The sequence below is a fragment of the Durio zibethinus genome, chromosome 28 (genome assembly GCF_047325235.1).
Source record: "Durio zibethinus cultivar Kanyao isolate XHJ-2024 chromosome 28, ASM4732523v1, whole genome shotgun sequence".
Taxonomy (NCBI): Eukaryota; Viridiplantae; Streptophyta; class Magnoliopsida; order Malvales; family Malvaceae; genus Durio; species Durio zibethinus.
This window is the reverse complement of record NC_143189.1, coordinates 7118080-7143904: the sequence shown is the minus strand read 5'-3', so window position 1 is coordinate 7143904 and position 25825 is coordinate 7118080. Positions and strand designations below refer to the sequence as shown.

The following is a 25825-nucleotide window of genomic DNA, read 5'->3' as shown; positions in this document are numbered from 1 at the left end:
TTTCTTTTTCAAATTGGCATAAAATACTGGTATGTCTTTGATATCTAGTTTAATGGGTTGAATTTTTACAGTATCACCGATTCGTACCATTACAGACAATGTGGTTAAGGCATCTGTAATCTAATTTTCTTCACGAGGTAAGTGTTCAAACTGAATTATTTTGAATTGTTTACACAACTTTAATATATATTTATGGTAAGGAATAAGCTTTGAATCCCTTGTTTCCCATTCACCTTTTAGTTGATAAATGACTAGAGCTGAATCCCCAAACACTTTTAATGTTTCAATTTTTCTATCCAAAGCAGCATGCAATCTCATGACACAAGCTTCATGCTCAACTACATTATTAGTGCAGTTGAAATTCAATCTTGCCGTAATAGGGTAATAATGTTCTACTGGAGATATCAAAACTGCTCCAATCTCGTGCCTCATGGCATTTACAGCCCCATCGAAATACATCCACCATATCTCTTCGTCATCCTCATCTTTTTTTAATTTTGAGATGGCCATTAGTTCTTCATCTGAAAAATCAAGCTTCATGGGCTCATAATCATCAGCGGTTCATCTGCCAAGAATTTAGCAATGACACTTTCTTTGATTGCTTTTTGGCTCACATATACTATGTCATATTCAGAGAACATCACTTGCCATTTTACAATTCTTTCTGATAGTGATGGTTTCTCAAAGATGTATTTGATGGGATCCAGTTTAGCTATGAGCCAAGTTGTGTGGTAGAACATGTATTGCCTGAGTCTTTTAGTTATCTAAGCTAAAGTATAACACATTTTCTCTAATGATGAACACTTGGACTCATACTCTATAAACTTCTTGCTTAGGTAATAACTAGCTCTTTCTTTCTTGCCAGATTCATCTTATTAGCCCAATACGCATCCCATTGAGCCCTCATGTACTATTATGTATAGAATCAATGATTTTCCCAGAATAGGAGGTGCTAATATTGGAGGATTTGATAAGTACTGCCTAGTCTTATCAAAAGCTTATTGACATTGTTCATTCCATTTTTTATGAATATTCTTTCGAAGGAGTTTGAAAATAGGGTCACATTTGAGAGTAAGTTGAGAAATGAATCGGGACATATAGTTTAATCTACCCAAGAAAACTCCAACCTCCTTTTAAGTACTTGGTGGAGATAAATTTTAAATAGCCCGAATTTTGTTTGGATCCACTTCTATTCCTTTTTCACTAACTATAAATCTCAGTAACTTTCCTGATTTGGCTCTGAATGTACATTTAGTCGGATTCAGTTTGAGTTGGAACTTCCTCAACCTTTCAAATAACTTTTTGAGGTTAACTACGTGATCCTCTCATTTTTGAGATTTAGTAATCATGTCATCCACATACACTTTAATCTCCTTATACATCATATCATGAAAGAGTGTTATCATACCCTTTGATAGGTTACCCTGGCATTTTTTAGTCCAAAAAGCATGACTTTGTAATAAAAGGTTCCCTACATGGTGATAAAAGTGGCTTTTTCCATGTCATCTAGAGCCATTTTTATCTTCTTGTAGCTACAGAATTCATCCATGAAAGAGAATATTAAATGTCAAGCTTTATTATCCACCAAAGTATCAATGTGAGGTAAAGGAAAATTGTATTTAGGGGTAGCTCTATTCAAATCTTTATAGTTTACACATATCTACACCTTGCCATCCTTTTTAGGGACAGGTACTATATTAGCCATCCATTCAGGATATTTGGTCACTTGTAAGAAGCTTGCATCAAATTACTTTTTAACTTTCTCTTTGATTTTTAATAGCATCTCCAATTTCATTTTTCTTAGCTTTTGCTGCATCGATTGGTATTTTGGTTTCAATGGTAACTTATGCTCCACTATTTCGATACTGAGTCTAGGCATATCTTGGTAAGACCAAGCAAATACATTAACAAATTCCTAGAGCAAATCCTCTAATCGCTGTTGGTTAACAACTAAAAGTGAAGTGCCAATCTTAACTTTTTTCTTATTTTCGACATCACTTAAATTGACCAATTCAACCACTTATTGATGAGGCTCAATGGATTTATCTTCTTGTTCAATTAACCTCATTAAATTCAGAGACAAAGTATATTCCTCACAATCTTCTTCAATATCAAGTTTATTGGTATTAATTAAATTTTCAAAGTTAAACCCAGATCATTGTCATGATTATCTTCGCATTCATTTGGAGACCTAAAAGTTAATAGAACAGGAAATATTGGTAAGAAATTTTGATGGTGAAATGAATGGAATGAAAGAAATTAACAAAATGCATGTTCTTACTTTTATTAAAACAATGAAAAATAAAAGGCCCAAACATAAGATTTTTATCCCAATGCTTTTGGGCATAAGCGATTAGGAGATGTGGTTACATTGAAGAAAAATCAGAACCATAAACATTAGGATGGCCCTCCAATTTTGCAATTCATATCCTGATAGGCAAGGGTAAACTAAAGCTTCCTCGTTTTGGCTTCTATCATCCACCATGTGAATGGATAGCTTAGTAAAAGCTTCTTTCCATTTCAAGTCTTCTTTTGTATCCTCTTCAGCTCCCCAGTGTATGTATCCTCTAGGAATGAAAGTTTCATTCAAATGAGGAAAAATAATTGATTCTTTCTTTACCATTCTGTTATTGCTTTGCCATTCTTCAATCTCATAACCCAATCCAGATGTACAACTATAATCCTTAATCTTAAGAATTTCCCTTATCCTTTAAAGGCTTTTGCCCAGGCTAAACCTGATACTCCAACCCTTGTTAACCATCTGATTGATCATAATCCAACTGAACTTGAGTCTTTCACCCACTACATTAATAGGTTCAAAAGATCAGTAAGAGCACTCCAATGATTCTTTTGTCGCTTTCACATATAGGGCATTTATGGGTTGGGTCACCAATAAATCTTTTTCCTTAGCCAGAATCACCAATTGTCATTCTACATTGAATGGTCTTCCCAATAAACAACTGTATGATGGAGAAATATCCATAACTTGAAATTTTATATTGAAAACACATGAACCAATCTATATGGGTAGCTCGACATCTCTCAATACTTCTCGCCTAGTCTCATCAAATGCTCAAACTATCATTTGACTATCTTGGATATGAGATATATCGAAGGGAAACTTTTTCAAAGTGGACACGGGCATAACGCTAATGGCTGACCCATTATCAACAGAAATCTTGGCTACTATATGGCCTTTACATTTAACAATGATATGCAATGCTTTGGTGCTTCTTCTACCCTCCGACAGAGTCTCATCATCACTAAAAGAGATATGGTGTGGCACCACTAAATTGCCTATCAAATGATTCACATACTCTACGAAAACATTATGGGCCTCTTGGATGTATGAATTTATAGTCTCTTTTTCCATTCCCAACATTTGACCCAGCTTCCTACGACTTTCTGATTTGTGTTTCTTCATGTATATTCTGTCTGGATACAGTAGATGCATACCCACTAGAGTTGAGTATTTCTCAATTATTGGTACTAGATCAACCTCATTAAAAATGAAACATCGATAGGAAGGATCCCAAAATTGTATCATCACTTTGATAAGTGAGTAGTCAAGCTTTACTAACAAGAGATATGCATTATGTCCAAACTTCTCACAAAAAGCCTCTTACCCTAAAGGGATCATACCATTTCATGTGTTTGATAGGCTTTTCAAGTCATTATGTTTAAAGAGTAGGCAGATTTCTCCTGATAGTGTAAAGACAGCACCAGATGGCAAACAGTCTCTTTCTTTTAGCTGCCTTTTTTTTTTATTCCATTCTCATTTCTATGGGTGAGTCACATTTGGATAGCATAGATGAGGCACAAACCTGATTTTTTTATGGAATCCATGATGACTTTTGTTGAAATAGCTTTAAGGCAAGAATACTATACAATCTGTAAACATGTTCATGAATGTGTATAAAAAGAAATAAAAGAAGACAAAGAAATTAGTTAGTCATTTCAATGAGACATAGGCAAAACATCACATAATAGTTAAGATGACCTAGAATTTTAGATTATCTATAGAGGGTGGGAAAATAAGGCTCTATCTACGGTTGGGCTTTTAAAGCTAACTATATGTATGTGGTTTGGCTATTTCTAAAAAGTTCCCAAATTGTTCTTTACATTATGGTCTATTACAGACTAGTAAGGTACCCTAATCCTCACTCATCATAGGTTTCAAGAGGAAAGGGTTTAATCTGAGTGGAAATGTTTCGTAGGCCTATGCAGAGACATGAAATCTCATGAAGGCATAGGTACTTCACTCTCTCCTAAAGGTAAAGCTCGGGTGGAGAGCTTATGTTATGCACATACAAATGAATGACAAATATATAAATAGATAATTAGGCAAATATAAGCAATGAGAAATAAGCAGGTATACACAATGAAAGGAAAAAATAATAATGCAAATATAAGCGATAAAAAAGAATAAAATAATTTCAAACTTATTAAGTAGGGCTTGGATAATAAGAAATCATTTACTGGTTTGACTCTTAATGTCCCCAGTGAAGTCGCCAAGCTATCATAGCGTATAGATCTGTGGACCTACAACTAGACATGGATTAGAAAGAGTCGTCATCGATCTTTTTTTGTCTAGGTGTGATTCGCCACCTAATTGAATATGATATGCAAAAAAGAGGTTATGTTCGAAAGTCGATTATACATGAGAAATGTTGTAGCATCCCCATAACATCAATCTAAGAGATGATACTAGTTTGATTTTGAATTATCCAAGTCTTGATCACTTTTATGATTTACCAAATAATTTATTAATGAATTATTGATTTTTTTATTATTAGAATATTTTTTCTTTTTTTTAGTTCAATTTTCTTTTTACCCTTTTTCTTTAGAAATAAATATGGCAGAAATAATCTTCCCTTTTTCTTTTTTTTTTTTAAATAAAAGCAAAAAATAAAAAAAGGTTAAAAATAAAATAAAATAAAAAAATAAAATAAAATGAAAAAAAAAACTTGCGCTTGGGTCGGGTTAGGACACGGGTTAGTGCACGGGTCTTCGGGTCAACGCGCAGATCTTGGCTTATCCAAAATAGTCTCATTCCAAATAGATATATAAACTAATTCCAACACCTTGCTTTAGAATTCTTTCTGCACATTCTCTCTCTAGATCGAAAAGCTCTGTCTTTTCTTTAGAATTCTTCAAACCATCAATTAAAAACTTCAATCGAAAACTAAAACTTTCATCGATTTTTGGAAAAATTATAGGAAAATTCAATCAAAAATTGAAAAACCATCGGTTTCTGAAAAATTTGACGAAATTTCATCAAAAAATTCAAACCCTATCGAAAAATTCAATAAAAAAATTCATCTTTCACAAAAAAATTCATCCCAAACCTAAAAAAACCCAAAAAACCCAGATTTCTCAAAAATTTGTCCTAATACTCCTAGAACCTCCCAGAATCATCATGAATCCTAATCTTAACCTAGAAACCTAAAAGTGAACCTACAATTTCATATTGAAATCCAAAACCCTAAAATTAAACTGTCAGAACCCTTTCTACCAAAACTCTTCATATTTTTTTAATTTTCTCCTCGTTTCTTATATTGTGTTTCTCTGTTCTTCAATGTCAGAATTAGTCCAATTTATAGGTAGTCCTAGGAATAATTTTAGGAAAAGGACAATCAATCCCAAGCTTGAATCCTAGGATTGCCTTCTATCCAAACAAGATTTTAGATCTAAAATTTTAGCAATCATATTGATTTGATTCTGTGTTGACTAAAAGGATTTTGATCCTGATTTTTTCATCCACGTGCAGGTTGAATCGAAAAGGAAAGTGGCAAAGAAAAAAAAATAGAAAAGGAAACAAAAAATAAAAATAAAAATGAAATAATAAATATAATAATATAATAATAATAATAAAAGTATCTAATTGGACCTAAATGGGCCAAAATAGGCCCAAACGAAAATGGGCCCAAACCAAAATGGGTTTAATTGGGCTCAGACCAAATTGGGCGTTTACATTATGAATTAATCATTGAACTTGATAGTTTTATCTGATTAATTTATAGGAGAAAGTGAAAGAAAAAATGGTTACTGAGATTGAATTAGCATCTGATGGTTCTGTCAACATACAAAAATTGAAAAATCAAATTTTCATAGAAATTACTGAAAAAAAAGGTATGGATAAGTCTGAGGCCTTGGATTGGGTCCAACGCCATCTACCTACTATAGACGTAGCCTCGGCATTTTAAATTCTTAGCAAGTCAGCCTTCGTAAAACATTTCCATATTGAGAGAGGAGTTGCAAACTATGCAATAACATTTTTAGCAAATGAAAGCAAAAAGAGAATAGAAATGTGCCAAAATTGAATAAGAACGTACCAAAATGGACCAAGAGCGTGCAAAATTTCAGCAGTTGCATGATTGATTAGATCATCTTATGAATTTTGTACAACAATAATTTTCAGGAACTAATATCAATGGTCTACCAACTCAGGTATTATATTTAGTAAATACTTATATTTTTAAATATAAAAATAGTTTATTATTAAATTTTAAAACTTTTATAATATTATTTAATAGGTTTTTGAGCACGCTAGTAACCAAGGTGAAAAAATTCCTTCATCAAATGACAGTATTTCAAATCTATGCAGTCATCAATTTTATACATTTTAAATTATTTGGTTAATGTATTAAAATAATTATGGATGTTATTATACTAATTATTAAACTTAATGTTAATTACATGCATATTTGAACGTGAATTAAGTATTTATTAATTTCAGTTTCTGAATTTTAATTCACTTTTATTTCTTTTAACATTTCTTGTTAATGAAAATAATAAATATTAAAAGAAATTTTTAAAAAAAGTATATTTCTTAATTTTACGGTGTTTGTGTTCAAAATGTTGCTAAATTTAGTGGCGTTTGTATCATAAAATGCCACTAAAAGTAGTGATGTTCTTATAAAAAAATGCCTCTAATTTAGCGGTATTTTTCTTAACAAATGCTACTAATTTAGTGGCATCTTATGATAAAAGCCAACATATTAGTGGTGTTTTCTCGATACAAATGCCACTCAATTAACGACGTTTTTCAAATACAAATGTCGCTAAAATAGCGACGTTTTATAAAAAATGTTGTTATATTTTCCTGATGCGTGTATAGCCAACATTCTTAGTGACATTTTTTGCAAATGTCATAAATCTTTTTATGAATTTTATAAATGCCGCTACATGTTGAAAAAAATGCCACTAAAGACCTAAACTCCTATAGTGTGTCTATACTTCATTTGGAGACTTATATATCCAGCTCTATTACTTATTATGTCTAATCAATAAAATAAAATGTCATGTTTGATCTTTATATACTTTCTTTTCCCTGCAGAGTAAATTGTATATTAATTTCAAATTTTAAAAGAAAAACTCAGAATTATGTTATCGTTTTAAAGATAAACAGTAAAAGAAAATGAGAGCAGAGAGAAAACGAAGATAAAGAAAGCAATTAACTTATTATAAAATTAATGAGGATGATTTTTTTTTTTGGGCACATTACATTAGTTTTGTTCCTAGCCATTGGTTTCCATCTCAAACACAGAAGATAATTACAACAAGAATTGAAAAAGACCAAAGAAAGAAGCGAAGTACATATTAAAACCAGTTTCTTTCATTAATAAGGACCTTGATTAGGCACATGCCCTGTCCTCTTCTAGATGATTTTGTTGGACATTGCTACTGTATCCAATCCTTTAAGTTTTTAATCTTTGTCAAGTCAGTCCAAAGGACTTAATCAATCAATATTGAAGAAAACCATAAAAAAAGAGCTATAAAAAAAGATGGAATTCAATGAAACTCCATATTATCAAGGTTTAATGGTGAAAAGCCTTTGCCAACTTTTTTTTTCTTTCTGTTGTTCAAACTTGAGAGCATTTTAGCTTTTGCAGTGGTTGGCTTTGTTTAGCCAGACAATATAACCAAATTTATTTTCTTTTTAATTTTTATAAAAATTAAACAATAATTGAAACCTATCAATGTACACTTGTTGTAGCGATTTTGGAATTTTTAGACAAAAAGAATTTTAAAATAAAAAAAATAAAAGTTGCCACCAATTTTTTTAAGGTGTGATTAGTCACCTAAAAGTTTATATTTTAAATAAAACTATAAAAATGAGTTTAAAGTTTATCAAAAAAATAATTTCGATCTACAAAAAATTAGGTTGGGCTCAGGAACCGATTGTGCGTGGGAAAGGATTAGCACCCCCACAACGTTCATACATTCATACCAATTAATACCTTATTTTAGGTGTTAGATGAAATGATTTTGATTTGAAATTTAATGATAGTTCCCTTTATTTTTTTAAAAGAAAATTAATTTTATTAAAACTTTTTATTTATGAATATGAGGAAATTTTTAAGTTAAAAAATTACTTTAAATTCTCCAACATCTAGGTAGAATTTGTAATAACTCTTTTCGCTTAAGATTTACCACAACACTCCTTAAAAATGAAAATAGCATTCTTTAGGGAATATAATTGTTGGTGACTATCTAACATCTAAGCAGAGTACCAATAATTATTCTTTTCAGGATGTTATTTTTGTTTTATTCCATATTTTAAAATTAAACATAATTTTTTATGCAAAAATGCCAACGATGGTATTATTAGACAAGAAACAATAACTGAAAGTACAAACATGTGAATTGAGTGCAATCAATAATAAATAGATGCATTAATAGATGTTATGCGTAATAATGAAATGCAATTTTGCAATTGGGTTATTAAATATAATGAGATCACCTTGAATCCCTAACATCTAGGCAAAGTTTAAGTGCACATTCGAAAAAAAATTATTTCACATGAGATTTTCACATATATCCTTAGAATTTTAGAATGGTCTTTGGCAAAGCTTAGGTCGAAGTTTTAAAATTGGAATAATTTTTGGGTAATAATTCAGGATTACATGTCAAGTTAGGGTTTGGGTTGAATTTAGGGTCTTGATGGATTTATAAGATTTGGGACCTCGTTTGAGGGTTTTGAGATATTAGGGTTTTGGATTTTAAGGTTTCAGGCTTTGAGTTTTATGGGTTTAGGATCTAGATTTTGGTTTTAAGGTTTTGAAATTTAAGGTTTCGAAGGTTTTGAAGGTTTGGATTTTATGGTTTAAAAATTTTAGGGTTTCAAAGTTTTAAGGTTTGGAAGTTTGTGTTTTTTATTTTAAATTTTTGGATTTGAAGGTTTTGAAGTTAAAGTTTTGGGTTTTGAGGGTTTGGGGTTTTGTAAGTTTTGAAGGTTTTGATTTTTTTTTTTAAAGAATGAGAATCATCGATAATTCGAACTTCGTCAATTATTCTCAACATCTAGGTGAACTTTTGAAGCAAGTTCGGCTTTCATGATTCCTTTTTTCTTGACAATTTTATATTAATGCAACATGAAACAAATAAATTATATACATGAAAGCTAAAATAAATAAGTAAAATAGAACAACCAATTCAATCAATTTTATTCCTATTTGCTTTTTACTATTTTTTTTCTAAAAAATAAAAGTAAAATAAATTTATTTGTTTTTTAATTTACTCATGGAAAAAAATTTCTTTATATTCTAAATTTAATTAATTAAGTTTTATTTTTAATTCTTTAATTCCCTAGGCAGAATTAAAAATTTTAAAATACGATTTGAATTCTTTCCAACATCTAGGCAATGTTTTCAAAGTCATTGCATTTCATTAAAAAAACTATTATTCTATTTTTATTTTTAAAAACCCTTTTTTTAAAAATATTTTTAATTTGAAATTATCTTTTCTTTTTTTTAATATATATTTGTTTGCATACAATTCATAATAATATTATAATATCAAACATTTATAAACATATTAATAAAAGTACCAAAGCTATGATAAAATAAATGATTAAATAAATAAAAAATAAAATGTACCTCACATTGAAGTTTGGGATTAAAGTCCAAAACGAAATCCACAGCCTGTAAGACCTTTAAACCAACTGAAACACTAGTAGAACTGATCTTCTTCTCTTTTTTTATTTTTTTTTTCAAAACACCCTTATTTTTTTATTTTCAAAACTTTTTTTTATTTTTAAAAAAGCTTTATTTTTGTTGACTCTTTAAAACTTTTTTTACTTTTAAAGCTTTTTTTTTCAACGTTTTAAACCTTTTTTTATTTTTTACTTTATTTTGACTTTTCAAAGCCTTTTTTGTTGACTGTTTAGAATGACCTTTTAAATTTTTTTTCGAAGTTTTTTTTTTTTTTTACTTTTCAAACAATTTTTTTTTCAAAAAACTTTCAAGTTTTTTTTTGTAAAAAAATGCCTTTCCACGTTTTTTTTTTGGGCGTCTCACTTTTTTTTTTTACTTTTCCAATCTTCGTTCTCTTTCTTCTTTCTTTTTCTTTTCTCTTCTTCTCTTTTTGCTTTATCTCCTTTCTTTTCTCTTTTTTTTCGTCTCATGCTAAAACTAAACACTTTTTTTTTTTTGGCTTACCTCTCTTTCTTTTTTCTTTTCTCATTCTCTTCTTCTTCTTTACCTCCATTCTTTTGTTTTTTTTTCTTATTTCCTTTCTAGTTTGACACTCTTAGCCGAAAGTTACTATCACCTCTTTTTTTTTAACTTTTTTCAAGCTAGTTTTTGGCACTTTGTTCCTTATCGGATCAATAGGGACTGTGATTTTTTTTTTATATGTGAATTTTTTATGGTGGTGGTTTGTTGGAATGGGGTTTTTGTGGCTTAGGGTTGTTGTAAGCTTGATGGTTGGTGATAAGGTCAGTTCTAAATGATTTTAAGGGACTAGTGGGTGGAGATGAAGGCATGAGTGAAGGGTACGGTTAGTGCTCTTAGGGAAAGGGCTAAAGCGAAGGCTAGTATGAGGTTCGGGTGTTTCGTGGGTTATGGTAGTAGGTTGGGTTGTGAGTGTATGGGGCTTAGACGAGGTGACTAGTGGGAGAGGTCTCTGGTGCTGCTGGGTCATGTGGGTTTTCTAGCTTGTTGATGGGGTGCCTAAGACTAGTGCTAGATGGTGAGGTCTCTCATGGGATGGGGTGGTGTCCTCTGATGTGCCAGGCTAATAATGAAAAGTTGAGGCTCTGAGGATCTGTGGGCTAAAGGGTGGCTAAAGATTTAATGAGGGTTAAATGGGACTTGCTTGTGGGTGAGGGGTGTAGGTGCCTGGAATGGGTCTTGGAGGTCTGGGGTGCAGGTTTGGCTAGTGGCTTCTTTGATTTTTGGTAGGGTGTAAGAGAGTGTCCGGTTTGGGGCTCTTTGGCCACGAGTGTTTGTTTCGAGACTGAAGGGTATCCGAGTACCGGGTATAAAGGTACAAGGTGCTAGGGTCCTTTGGCTTAGAGAAGGATGCGATTTTTTAGGAGATTTAAAAGGAGGAGTAGGTGATTTGGTAGGGTATGGGTCCTGGCAGTGCAGGGTATGAGTGCCAATGGAGTGGGTTGGGTAGTTGGGGTAGGCATTGTTAGGCTAAAAGCCTCCAATCCAATCCAATCACACCAACAGAAGCGAAATCAAACAATAAATCAAACACATAAGAGATAACAATTTAACGTGGTTCGGTCCAACTGACCTACATCCACGGATGAGAAACAAGATTCACTAGTTGTAGAGAATTACAAACATACATCATATCATTAACCTCACTCAACAATCAATACTCATAAGACACTCTTAATCTCCTCTAGTCCTATGAAGTATTCTCAACCCAAACAAACACAAACCCAAACCCTTGTGCACCCTTTCAACATAGCCAAACACATACCCATATGCTCCTATACATCATACCTATATGGACCCTCTCAGTCTCCTCTAGTCCACTCACGAACAAATATACATACCTATAAGACGTAGAGCCCCAATACTCTTATGGGGTGTCTATCCCACAAAATCCTACAACTCTCTTACATCTTTTTCTCATACCTAACCCTGTAGAGACTTCACCTATTTATAACCATACAAACTTGCCCATTAAGAATCTTTTTCCTCTTAGAATTCTTCTCACGTAAGTCAAACTTGCCTATTAAGAATCCCTTTCCTTTTAGAATTCTTCTCTTGCAAGTCAAACTTACTTATTAAGAATTCTCTTTCTCTTAGAATTCTTCTTTTGCAAGTCTTCTTGTCCATCAAGCAATATCTAATAAATCTCAAACAAATCTCTTATGGGATTTGAGTCAATATTCTCAACAATCTTCACCTTAACTCAAATTCCATCAATCATCTATCTTCATGCTAGACATGCTTAGCTCTACCTGTAATGGAAGTCTTATAATCATTTTCTCTTCTCTTGTGTCTTCACGCTTCATACAAACCAATCTGCAATCTTCAAAACTCAAACTTGAACTCTTCTTTTGAATTGAGCTCCTTTAAGCTTATTTCTTCCCATGTCTTAAACCAAGCTCTTCTCACATCTTAAACCTTTAGCTTTTCCACGTCTCAAACCTTCAGCTCTTTTCACATCTTGAATCTTCAACTCTTCTCACGTTTCGAACCTTCAACTCTAATACCATTTGTTGGGGAACACCACAGCTCTGATACCATTTGTTGGGCTAAAAGCCTCCAATCTAATCACACCAACAGAAGCGAAATCAAATAATAAATCAAACACATAAGAGACAACAATTTAACGTGGTTCGATCCAACTGACCTACATCCACGGATGAGAAACAAGATCCACTAGTTATAGAGAATTACAAATATACATCATATCATCAACCTTACTCAACAATCAATACTCATAAGACACTTTCAATCTCCTCTAGTCCTATGGAGTATTCTTAACCCAAACAAACACAAACCCAAATCCTTGTGTACCCTTTCAACATAGCCAAACACATACCCATATGCTCCCATACATCATACCTATGTGGACCCTCTCAGTCTCCTCTAGTCCACTCATGAACAAACATACACACCCATAAGACGTAAAGCTCCAATACTCTTATGGGGTGTCTATCCCACAAAACCCTATAACTTTCTTACATTTTTTTCTCATACCTAACCCTGTAGGGACTTCACCTATTTATAACCATACAAACTTGCCCATTAAGAATCCTTTTCCTCTTAGAATTCTTTTCCTGTAAGTCAAACTTGCCTATTAAGAATCCCTTTCCTTTTAGAATTCTTCTCTTGCAAGTCAAACTTACCTATTAAGATCCTCTTTCTCTTAGAATTCTTCTTTTGCAAGTCTTCTTGTCCATCAAGCAATATCTAATAAATCTCAAACAAATCTCAAACAAATCTCTTATGGGATTTGAGTCAATATTCCCAACAGGCACAAGGGGCAGGAGCTCTAGGTATAGGTTATATGGAGCATGGTGTTGGCAAGGTCAAGTGGATAGGCTAATGCCCTGCACAATGCCTATCCTTGTCCCATCTCTTTTTTTTAATTAATTATTAATTTTAATATTAATAAATAAAATTTAAAAATGGAATTTCATCTGATACATTTGGATAAAATTCGATATCTACAACACTATAATTTTTTATATTCATAGTTGCATAAAACTATAATAAAATTAATAGTGGTGAAATCTAGTGATAAAATACCTAACTTTTAATTTCAATTATTAACATATATCCCCTTACAATCTCAACTCTTATCAATATTTAACCCTTATGATCTCAACTCTTAATTTCCTCTTGTATCAAAAGAAAATCGTTTATCATTTAATCGATAATTTTCTTGTTATGACTTTTAAAAATAAACTCATATGGTCTACCAAGGAAATCAAATATGATACTTAGTACAAGAAATTAATTGTAAGCCTAAAAGATTTGTAAAAGGTTGCTCGAGTGTCAAATTACCCTAAATTAAAACTGTTTAATAGTAAAAATTTAATAAAAAAGCTTTTCTAACACTTATATTGATGTAAAAATGATGGATAATTAAACTGGGTCGACATGTTTTAAAAGGTTATGATCAGCCCAAATTAATCCCATCTTCTACGTCTATTTCTCTCAAATATTGGATATGATATGTCATACAATAAAATCATCGTAATCATGAAATCTTTTAAGAAAAAAAATGGAAAACGAAAACGAATAATTGCTATCAACTAATTGCCAATGTCGTTGAAAGTCTGCATACAATTTTTCTTCTCCAAAACCATGGTAGTACGACTATCAAGGTTAGTCTACAAAGAGTTCCCGAACCCTACAATCGTATATATGCATGTTTAGCTATAATGATCAGTGAAAAGCAAGAGTTCTGATGGCGGAAATTCAGAGTAATAAAAATTAAAAAAAAGACTCAAATTGAGAGCTATGAGGTTAAATTATACTACTTTAGTAAACGTGTTCTAATAATTTGTTGTTAGTTTAGTGATATTAGAGTCCGCTTTAGGGCAAAGGATCTCAGACCCAGACGTAGCCAAAAAGACAAAAAAAAAAACATGTTTAGGCATAATGATATCAATAATGATGATAACATTGGCAAATTGTAACAAGGCCGGCTAGTTTAAAATGGGTTTAATATTGTAAATCTAGTAGCCCAACGGGGTTCAATAGGCTTAAATTTCTGGGCCAGTTGGTTGAAATAACGAACCCTTTTGAAATATATGTAAATAAATAGTGATATTAAGCATTTTTTTCAGGTTTGTTTATAAAAAAATTACTTAGATAACCACGTGTAATATATATTATTATAAAGCTTAAAAATAGTTACCATTGCCATCTGAGCTCGAACTACTAGATGCCGCTGGCGGTTACGATTGCGGATGCCCCAGTGGCAGGTCGAACCCAAGGCCCTAACAGTCACCTCGAAAGTACCCTAAAAAATCATACTTCGGCCCTTGTTAGTTTATGCTAGGTTTAACCTAGCAAGATCAAGAGAGTGAGAAAGGAGCCAACTTAAATGCTTTAAAACAAGCTAGGCCAGATGACTTTAACAAATTCGCTGAGCCTTGATTGCAGTGACAGATTTGTCCAGTTCCATATCCATTAGTCACACATTTCCCATCACCACACCAAGCAAGATCACAACCTGTGGAGCAAAAAAATATAGTTGGCATGGTATTTTCTTGAACATGACAATGAAAATGAAGTAATATGAGAATAATGCTTTATATAAACGGTTAGTCTGATTTGCTGGTGGTGGAAGAGAAGCTAAGGGTGGAGGTGGTGATGGAGATCTTTTGCCACAACGAAAATCGACTTTGCCTGCAATTGTTGAGTAAATAAATAATTACTGAATTAATTTTCTTCCTTCCTTGTGCTCCTTGAGAGAATAGATTATGAATTACGAACTGTATAGACTTTATTAAAAAAAAAAAAAAAACTGTATATACTTAATTTCACAAACTTATCATAACAGTATTTTCTAAGATAATTAAGAGACAGCAAAAGTTAGGCAAATATTTGGCAGAATGTAAACAATAAGTATAGTGTGACTAGAAAAGAAAACATTCATTATTCGTTCAAACTTCAATGTTACAAGAGAAAGGATTCTTTATTTACTATTTTAAGAAAATACCATAGAAGTATTCTATTTATATATAGAAAACTGTCACTAATTAAGGAAAGTATCACATATAATATCATAATCATAGATATTATTCTAATTACAGTATCATAGTCCCTAATATTACGTTTTAATGCATAATTACATAATATTACGAAATATTACATTAACATTCAACATGTCTATTTTCCCATGAACCCATGATATTCCTAACCATTTACATTTCTTTGGCAATATATATACATACATGAAATAACATAAGTAGAGAGGAAAGAGAGGATGAGCAACTGACAGTTAGGAATAAGACAAGAAGAGAAGGTTAAAGGACCAACCTGTATCTTTTTCCAACCAGGTTTACATTTGCAGTCAAATCCAAGCAGTGAATTGTTGGAAGCCTCACATGTTCCTTGCCCACAATTTATAAACAAACAACCAGCATCTGCAACATGTTTCATCACCAACAATAACATCATAAGCAAGCACAGAATTGATCATAAAAACATCAAGCTTAGGAGAATCCAAATCCCACCATAACTGATAATGTTCATAAGAATGATTGCAGGGGGTGTTACCTTCAAATGGATTTGATGTCACATATGAAGAAGTGGCTGTTACAGTTGAAGTAGAGAAAGAGAAGGAAAGAAAAGACAGTGAGATTGAGATTCCAACCATCCATTGGTGTGGGAGCAGTCAGGAGCGCAGCAGTTGGTGAAGACAGTTGGACATATTTATTTATAGTAATAGAGGCAGATGAAGGGCCTGGATGAGCGTGTTGGCTTATCTATCTTTCCGCTTTGGCTGACTCAGACTTTTCGTAACCTTGATGTTCCTGTAAAAGCGAGGACGAACATGAAACAATAAGCAGAGCATCACAAACAAATCTAAAGTTCAAATCTTACTCATACAACCTAATTGCAAGAAAAACAGAGGCATCTACTCATTTCATGTATGCGATTTGTAACAAAGAACAATTTAAGGGAAAACACAGACTCTGGCATGTTAGCAATATCTCTGGGTTTACGAATTTGGATTTTGATTAAATGGACAGTTTACTGATAAAATTAGCGAACAATGATCAGGTACACCAATGAGATTACGGATAAAAATAGCACAACAATGTATTGTGACACTTTAATCACAAACAATAAGCCACTTTCAAACGACCACACAAAAATGACAGGAAATATAAGAAATACTTACAATGAACACCCTTTTGATAAACATATCGGGAAAGCAAAAAATAAATCATCCTCGAAAAGACTTCTCTATTTTCGTTATGCTGATCCAAATTCGGCAAACCATTATTCATGCTTCTCAATATCGGCCTGAGAAACACTTCGCTGGACTTTTGCCAAGGCTTCTTCAAAGTCACACATCGCAACAGGATCCTTTGAAATATCATCTTTGGACATGTTCTTAATCTCATCACGTGTCTGTCCAGCTATTTTACCCCTCATGCAATTCAAGGAAGCATCACGGCAAACATTTGTGAGATCATCCCAACTATCCCTCGGTTCGACGAGCCACTTCATCAATGTCCACATCAGCAGCTACCTGCCACAAAAAAATACCAATACCATTAAGTAGAACACAACTTAATGTTGTCGTAAATTATTAGTACTCATTTTATAAATGAACAATGAAAAGGAGTAGAAGGATACATCCATACATACATATATATATATATTAAATTAGAAGACTGACACAGCACGCGAGCTGTAAAATAGAAATACCAACTTAAACAGAAAAAAGCCAAGAGTTTGGCTTTCAGGACCTTGTAATCTTACTGACAGATACAACAAAGACAAGCTAACCTTTTCAAGCTATGGAGAGTCTTTGGTATTCAAAGCACAATGAATGACAAACTGAAACTCAATTTATAACAAGAATAGTACGCTGGCCATTGGTCAATGCTTTTCGGGGGTCATTTGTAAGGAAACTTAGAAAGCCTTCAAACTTCGGGTGCCTTGCTAATGTTTCTGTCAGCAATGCCAAATTGCGGTGGCGGATCTTCCATAGCTGAAGCATGACATCTTCAACTCCCCCCCTTTAAAAATAAAATCTTTAAGATGCTTCTGCCTTCTATTAAAATTTTATGTTGATATGGTCACATCAAGGCGATTTTTAGGTTCTTTTTAGTGAAATAGATAATGCTAGAATCCATACTACCAGCCCAAGAAATCTACTAAAATTTTTTAAAATTTATTTATCAATAATTAAATCAACATAAAGGACAATTGTGACAATTTAGGGAAATTAAAACATAAAATTAGAGGGTTCTATAAAGGGGACTCTAGATACGATAAATTAGTGGTTTCACTTTTCTCAACACTTCATTCTCTTACATCCACCACTGTCACCCAAAAAATAAAACTACTAGGCAGTGAAATTTCCTGTACTCATTAAACCAGTTAATGAAGAAAATAGCTTTTGTGAGATATAACCCGTCTATTATAATATTCTATAAACATTTAAATCATCTACTTTTCACATCATTCATATATATTCTTTTATTTGGCCCAAAAGAAAGATTTTAACTTACAGCAGCACTATTATGCTTCCAAAGCTACATTTTATCTTATCGATCAATCACATGAATAATTATAGCTAAAGTAAAACTAAATATCAATAAAACAAATAAAATGTGGCATGACAGAAAACACAAGAAAGAAAATAATCATACCATAAAGCCTTCAATCACAAGATTATTCATAGATTAGCGAGAGTAATTTACCTAACTGTTTTTAAATTGATCCAAATAAACTACTTAGACTCCCAAAATTAGGCAGAGGAATATATATACGCTTTTCCAGTCGTCTCCTACACTGCATGAAGAACAATTAGATACAACTAGTGCAACCTAGTAACTTGAATGATAAGATCTCTGAAACATATGACTTGGTGCAAATAAGATATCCAGTCAAATGAGAAGGAAGAAAAAATATTCAAAACAAAAAAATATCAAACATAAACAAGGCCAACCTGAGAGCCTCATCTATGTCCCATGGGAAGTTAGTGCAGCCAAAACCATCACTATCTTCCGGCTACCATCTTCATTCGTGACAGTATTATTTACACCATCTACCTGAACAAGAAGCTCAGATTTTACCCGTCTAGATGATTCATGCTTCCCAGAAGCCCTAAACAAAAAAAATGCATTCAAAGTCGAAAGTTTGACAACATTAGCAAAGAATAAATCTATTAGTGCACAACATCAAGGACCTTATTTAATGGTATACAAAAAGCTAATGCCGTAAAGAGAGAGGGAGACAGTTCAGTGCATCAGTAAATGCACATAAAACTCCCCTCATGCTAGAAAAATATTGAGATCTAAATATTGAGTTAAACGTTAAAATCCCGGCACATACATCCACCTCCCCCTCACGCTAGGAAAAATATGCACAGAAATATATATAAACTCTGAACATCAAGAATAAATGAAAGATAACTGCCAAGATAGAACCCACATAACAGCCAAACTGTACAGTAACAGGCGGTGAACTTACCCACGGGCATTGCAAAAAGAGTCAATCTCATCAATAAAAATTGTACTAGGTGCATAAGCTCTTGCAAGATCAAACAAGAACCGGACCATGCGCTCACTCTCCCCACGCCAATTTGGGGCTAATGTAGGAGAAGAAACATTGAAAAAAGTTGTTCCACACTCAGTGGCAACTGCTTTAGCCAGAAGAATTTTGCCAGTTCCAGGAGGCCTGAACATAAGAACACCTTTCCATGGCCTCCCAATTCCCTAGAGACAAATATAAGAATAAAATAACTCGTCCTGCCCAGCAGTCCAGTTCAGAATAAACATATTTAGATGTGGGAGAAAAAGGATACGAAGAAAAGTTATTTTTGTAATTTTCCAGAATTTTAAAAACAAAACTAAGTCCGTCTTAATGACTTTTTCTATTAGTAATTTAAAATGTGGTGTATCTCACGTTAGATAAAAAAATTTAATTATTGATAAATAAAATTAATTTTTGTATTAATTTTATTTATATTTAAAATAATTATGTTTGGACAAAAATAATTATCATATGACAAATGATCATAATTATTTGAATATAAATAGATTGTTATTCATAAAAGTCATGATTATACAAAAAGTTATAACCATCTGAATAGAAGTTTATATTTGTTCATTCATTATAAATAAATCTTTCAGTATAACTATTTTTATTACTTCTTATTAAAGAGTTTGAAACTTTGTTGTATCCTAAAAGTATAATTGCCTTTAAGAAAGTATTCTTCACGTTTCAAAGCCAAAATTCTTTTCTGTTATTCCTCCTCTCTTATTTATTTTTTCTAACAATTTAAAGGAAATAATGAGAAATTTATATTTCGCATAAAGAAGATACAAGGAAAAAAAATTGGCATGATTTAGAGATCAATATTAGAGAAGGTTCAAGGTGTCAAAGAATTAATGTTTTTGTGGACCAAAATTTTAATTTTGATAAAGATCTTCATTAGAGATATGTATTTTATTTTTTGCATACTAGTAAAATAAATTGTTAATGTGTTTATCTCATTCAATCAATCTTTTTACCAATAATTATGCAAAAAATTGATTACATTGCATAAATTTATGCATATATTGAAATTGACTCCACAATTGAGTTTAATGAATTGTATTATATTTATTTGAAAAATCGATTTTTATAAAGGCTGAGATGGGAAATAGCCTGCAAACATAAAAAAGAAAGATATGAATTGATCTACAACCAAAAAAATTATCACTCGTTATCAAATAACGAATTAAATAGGGTTATAATGAAATGGACAATTGTTTAATTGTCATGTCTCTATTATATATAGAATAGGCAAATTGTCTCATAATTTCTATGAAAACAATAAAAAATGGGTAAAGAAATTTATCAAAAGAAATTAGATGCAAGTAAGAAATATATGCAAAAAATAAGATTTGGCTACAATATTAGTTTTATTATTAAATCATGGCACCAAAATTGACATAATAAGTTGAGTTAAGCTATTTGTATGATTCTATCTTTGTTGGTCATTTATAAATCAAATGTTGATATAATTAAAAAAAATATTAAAGCATTTGTCGGTTACTAGCATTTTGAAGGATGCTCATCAATGTCTAATTAGGCGTATTTATAAATCAGAAAAGAACATGCAAATTCACTGATCCAAAGGCACCAATACATGCATGTGTTTAATTTCATTTTGTGATGGCATGGAAAATATTGGTATAGTTTACCATATATTACGAAAATGAACTAAATGTGATGGGATTTCTTTCTTATACATATAAGAAAGATATGGACATGGAGATAAAATGCCATCATTCATTTAATACATTATTAGTTAAAGAAAATAAAGGTATTTTTGCTTTTTGTACCTGAAAAAATGGCCTTTTGTAGGCTATTAAAATGAAGTAAACAAGTTTCTGAGATTTTCAATACTTTCATGACTATGGCAAGGATATACCATATTAACATATAGGCTTAAATAATAATATTGGTTTGTAAAAGCCGTAAGCCTTAGATTTAGCCAATCAATAATTTAACCAATAAAAATTCATCATGAATTTGTGCACGAAATATGAATAGAACTCATATTATGATTATTGTTTATACTATTTTATAAAATGATTCTTTGGATTCATGTTTCATGACTTGCATTAATACGGTGATCTAGATTTGAATATATTGGTCAAAAAATAATTGTGAAAGTATTTGAAATTGGAGTTAAATATACTATGGACTCTTATTGTTTATAGGCATATTGTTCCTATGAATAAAGTTTGAATTTATTATATATCGAAAAATGTTATGACCAATTAAAAGTGGTAAATAATAGAGATATATAGGCCACACAATGATGGAGAAATAAAGTTATCATAAAATTTTTAAATCAAGTTTAGAGGTTTCAATAATCATGAACTTGGAATTAGCCATTGGGCAATTACTATATGCATTGAAAACACATGATAGCATTTGAGATTGTTAGTTTTCACTAAAAGCCATCATTATAAATGAGATAATTTTAATAGTCAAATCTACATGATTTATAAGTATAAGGTTGATTATTATGGTTGGCTTAAAATAGCTAAAGGCCAAAATTGATGCCACAATCTTGATCATGTTATGGTAATTTTTATTATGTATATGTCTACTTCATGGATTGTACAAATGATTTATCATCTATGGTTTTATATAGTGAAAATTTCAAAATATATTTACTTTGGAAGCCATGAATGATTCAAAAATCTTGTGAATTTGAAAACTTTTATAATAACAAAAAAAGAATGCTATTTGATCCATTTGGGTTATGAAAATGGTTTTGTTCATAATAATAATAAAAAATTATTAATAGTGTCCATAATGAAATAGATTCATATAAATATTTATGAATTGACATAAAAGTCGTAAAAGAAGATTATAGAAGCATGATTATATTTGAAATCTGCTTATTGATATAAACTTTTATATTGAATTAAAATATAAAAGTTTTGGAACTTTTATTGAAATATTATGATATCAGCTAATTATTTTTCACTAAAGGTGGATTTGGAGGCCTTTTACTTAAAAAAAAAACATTAAATAGTGAAAAGATAAATGAAATGCCAACTTGATTAAGCATATATGGTATCTTGATAATTGAATGAGATATTTTTTAATAAAAAAATGCATACTTGCACATGGTGGGGGTGATAAGAATCAAAAGAAATAAAAATTACCACCATAGCATTGTAAGATTTTAGTATAATTTTATAAGCAAATTATACAACTTAATAAGTTTGAATAAAGTAAAGTCATAAAAATATCCTTAAAAAAAAATTAAAAGAACTAAAATGGTTTGGTTTATTCATTGAGTTTTTCCAATTGTACTAGAAGTATAATTGTATTAAAGATGTATAGAAGTATGGAAATAGAATGGTTGAAAGTTATGAGTATAGAATTGTGACCACAACTAACACTAACTATTTCTTAAAGTGATAAGAATGAGGCAACAATGTCTGGAGCATATAAATGATATGCAAAATAAAAAAGTTTGGATAGATTAGCCTGAAGTGATTATATTAGAGATTCAATTTCAAGTGGAATTAATTACCATAAAAGAAAATTGCATTCCAAAATATCTGGTTAGTAGTACTACAAGTTGAATGAATTTAGAACCTTACTATTAGACACCAATAATGGGAACCCAACTTTGAAGTAATAACCTCTAATTACAAAGTTTAATGGGTAAAAACAAGTATTGTTATGTGTCTATTAAATACTAGTAAAATTCATTCAAATTTTGGAAACTAGTGTGATCCATTACATGGGAAGGATGAGTTTTATACTCTTAATAGAGTTTTAAATGTCTAAAGCAGTGGAGATATAATGAAAACTCTACCTATATAAACATAGAAGTGGTGCCACTTTAACAAAAAGAGTTGAGGTCTCTCTTGTAAATGTTTATAAATAAGATAAGCACATGGCCATAATAGTGCCAAAAATGATTATAAACCTCTGACAGAAGAATAAATATGTATTATGTGTGCTATATCTTCAATTCTAACACTACGAGTTGAGGTTTAATCTGTGATCACCATCAACTTCATTACAATTCTAAGATATATACGCTAATTAAAGGTTTAAATCGAGAGATACCTTCTTGTATTCAAAAATTTATTTGTGTGAAAGGTAAAAAGTAAGCACCAACATTCCAAAACTAGTAGGGGATTGTTGGTAGTTTAGAATGCGGTGCATCCCACATTTGATAGAAAGATTTAATTATTGATGAATAAAATTAATTTTTGTATTAATTTTATTCATATTTTTAAATAATTATTTTTTTATAGAAATAATTATCATATGGCAAATGGTCATAACTATTTGAATAAAAAATAGATTGTTATTCATAAAGGTCATAATTATAGAGAATGTCATAACCATCTGAATAGAAGTTTATATCTATTCATTCATTATAAATAAATCTTTTAGTATAACTATTTTCACTACTTCTGATTAGAGAGTTTGAGACTTTGTTATATCCTAAAGGTATAATTGCTTTTAAAAAAATGTTTTTCACACCTCAAAGCTAAAAATTTTTTCTGTTATTCCTCATCTCTTATTTATTTTTTCTAACATTTCCTTACTCCCTAAATATATATACAAAAAATTAGACTTAGATTACTGTCGTTATATCTCTTTATTGAATGCTAACTCAAGGCAATGAAGTCATAAGAAATAATATATTTAGTATGCACACCATATTATGTGATAGAAACAATAATCGATATGGTAATATTATATGCCTTCTACCAAATGATATTTTAATGATAATTAAGCTACAGCTGCAACTACAGCAAGTACCTATAAATATTCAAGCATCCATAAAAGAAAAACAATAGCTTCCTCTAAAAGCCTTTTTGCTTTAGTCAAACCAGCAATATCATCCCACCGTACTCCAAGAGTGGTTTTTAAAACATCCTTTTCTAGCATGGCAACCAAATCTAGATCAGGTCCTTCATATTGCAACTTCTTTGACTTTCCATCTTCAGCATCACTATTCTAAAAAATTGCATAGGTAAATCAATTCCATATTTATTAATAAAATAATATTTTTAATAGAAAATAGATTTTGAAAAAAATTAAAATTCAATAAAAATTTTTAAAATAACTTTGTTAATTATATTGGTTTAAAAAATTAAATAAAAACTCTATATCATGTTAAAATGTTATGTAAAAATTTTCATATCATTTTTAAAAATAATTTTATTAATATACGCAAAAATATAAAAACTTTATATTTGAATAAAGTAAAAAATATTGTTTAAAACATTTTTTTTTTTCATAATATTTATTTTATAAAATATATTTAAAAAGAAAAAAATATTTAATATTTAATATTTAATATTTAATATTTTAAAAAAAAAATTTTGGATAGAAAATAAATAGATTTATTGTGACTTATGAGTAAAATAATAGTTTTAGTAAATTTTTTTTGTTTTTAAATGTATTAAATTTTTAAAAAAAGAATTTGAAAATTTTAACTTAATTTTAAATTTTGAATATCTATTTTCTATTTAAAACAAAAATCTATCTAATAAGTTATATTATAATAAAAAAATACAAATATCAATATAAATTTAATATTTTTATAACACATGTATGAAATATATAAAATTTTGAGATAGTTTTGTCTTTGGTCCCCAAACTTTGAGAGAATTCTATTTTGGTCCCTCATCTATCACATAAGATGTTAGCTCACATCATCGCGTAATGCCAGCTGGCATTTGCCATCAATTTAGACAGTTTCATAAAAGAAAATACCAAATAAGAGTACTTTGGGAAAAGAAAAATCTATTCAAGCCTATCTTTTTCTATCATGTATTCTTCCATCATTGCTTATCGATATTTCCCTATCTATTCTCGAATACTAGTTCTTTTCTTTGAGGCATGATAGCATCATTAAGTACCATGTGTGTCTCTTAAGGCATTCATTATTCCTATTTTAAGGGTTTAGTCTCCCCCCGAGTGTTTTTTACCTTCTTTTAGCCGTTCTTGTCCAATCAAATACTATCTTTGGATGTGCACCCCTCATAACACATTCTTTATTAGGGAAAGCCCTTTTCTTTTATCATACAAAAGAAAGAGATTAGAGTTGTCATAGGGATCATATTAGAACTTTTAAATTTTAGGGACTATAGACACTAAATTTTATTCGAGTCTATCGAATGAATCCCCTTTTATTTTATTTTGGTTATCAATATTAAAGTCAATAATTAAATATAATAATAATAATTTAAAAAAAAATTAAAAAAAATAAGAAAAAAAAGATGGGATAGGGATAGGCATGGTGCTGTGCACGACACCAACCTATCCACCTGCCCCTGCTGGTACCATGCCCCTATGAAACTCTCAACCACCCATTCCCTTACCAATATCCATACCAAGCCAGATACCTACACCACCAACTATCCTAAAAGGCTAGCCCCTTAAAGGCACTAGACCTTCGCCATGCAAGAACAAGCTTTCTCCCTTACACCAGACCTCTCATAATAGTGACCTTGCCCAAGCCTCCTCGCATGCCCCCGAAGCCTCAAAGTCCTAGCTTCCACACACCCTACGAGACCCTTCAGTTTAGCACATACTCCCACCATACCACATCTCCACCAAGATCACCCGCCCAATGACCCCTTTTACCTCACCTAGTACCCAGTCCCCTTCTAAATCAATAACCCCAAAAATAAAAAAATAAAAAAATAAAAAACAAAAAATCCATAAAAATGGAAAACAATAAACACAATCCTTGTCTAATCGGTGAGGAACGTAATGCCAAAGAACTTCCTACAAAAAGGCAAAAAAAAAAAAAACATCATTTTTAGTTTATAAAAAAACAAAGAAACCAAAAACTTTAAGGATTGATTTGCTCATATTGGGACTATTTT

At 31.0% G+C, this 25825-nt stretch overlaps 1 protein-coding gene and 1 pseudogene across 1 annotated transcript; both read right to left on the bottom strand.

Moving 5' to 3' along the window:
• Positions 1–14782: 14782 nt before the first annotated feature.
• On the bottom strand, positions 14783–16089 carry LOC111280600 (uncharacterized). The gene is made up of 4 exons (XM_022868038.1): positions 15990–16089; positions 15710–15856; positions 15030–15116; positions 14783–14940 (listed from the first exon to the last, which is right to left on the bottom strand). Exons 1-4 carry the CDS (start codon positions 16087–16089, stop codon positions 14783–14785), a joined length of 492 nt encoding a protein of 163 aa, XP_022723773.1.
• A 629-nt stretch (positions 16090–16718) lies between these two features.
• On the bottom strand, positions 16719–25537 carry LOC111280599 (katanin p60 ATPase-containing subunit A1-like; annotated as a pseudogene).
• Positions 25538–25825: the final 288 nt, after the last annotated feature.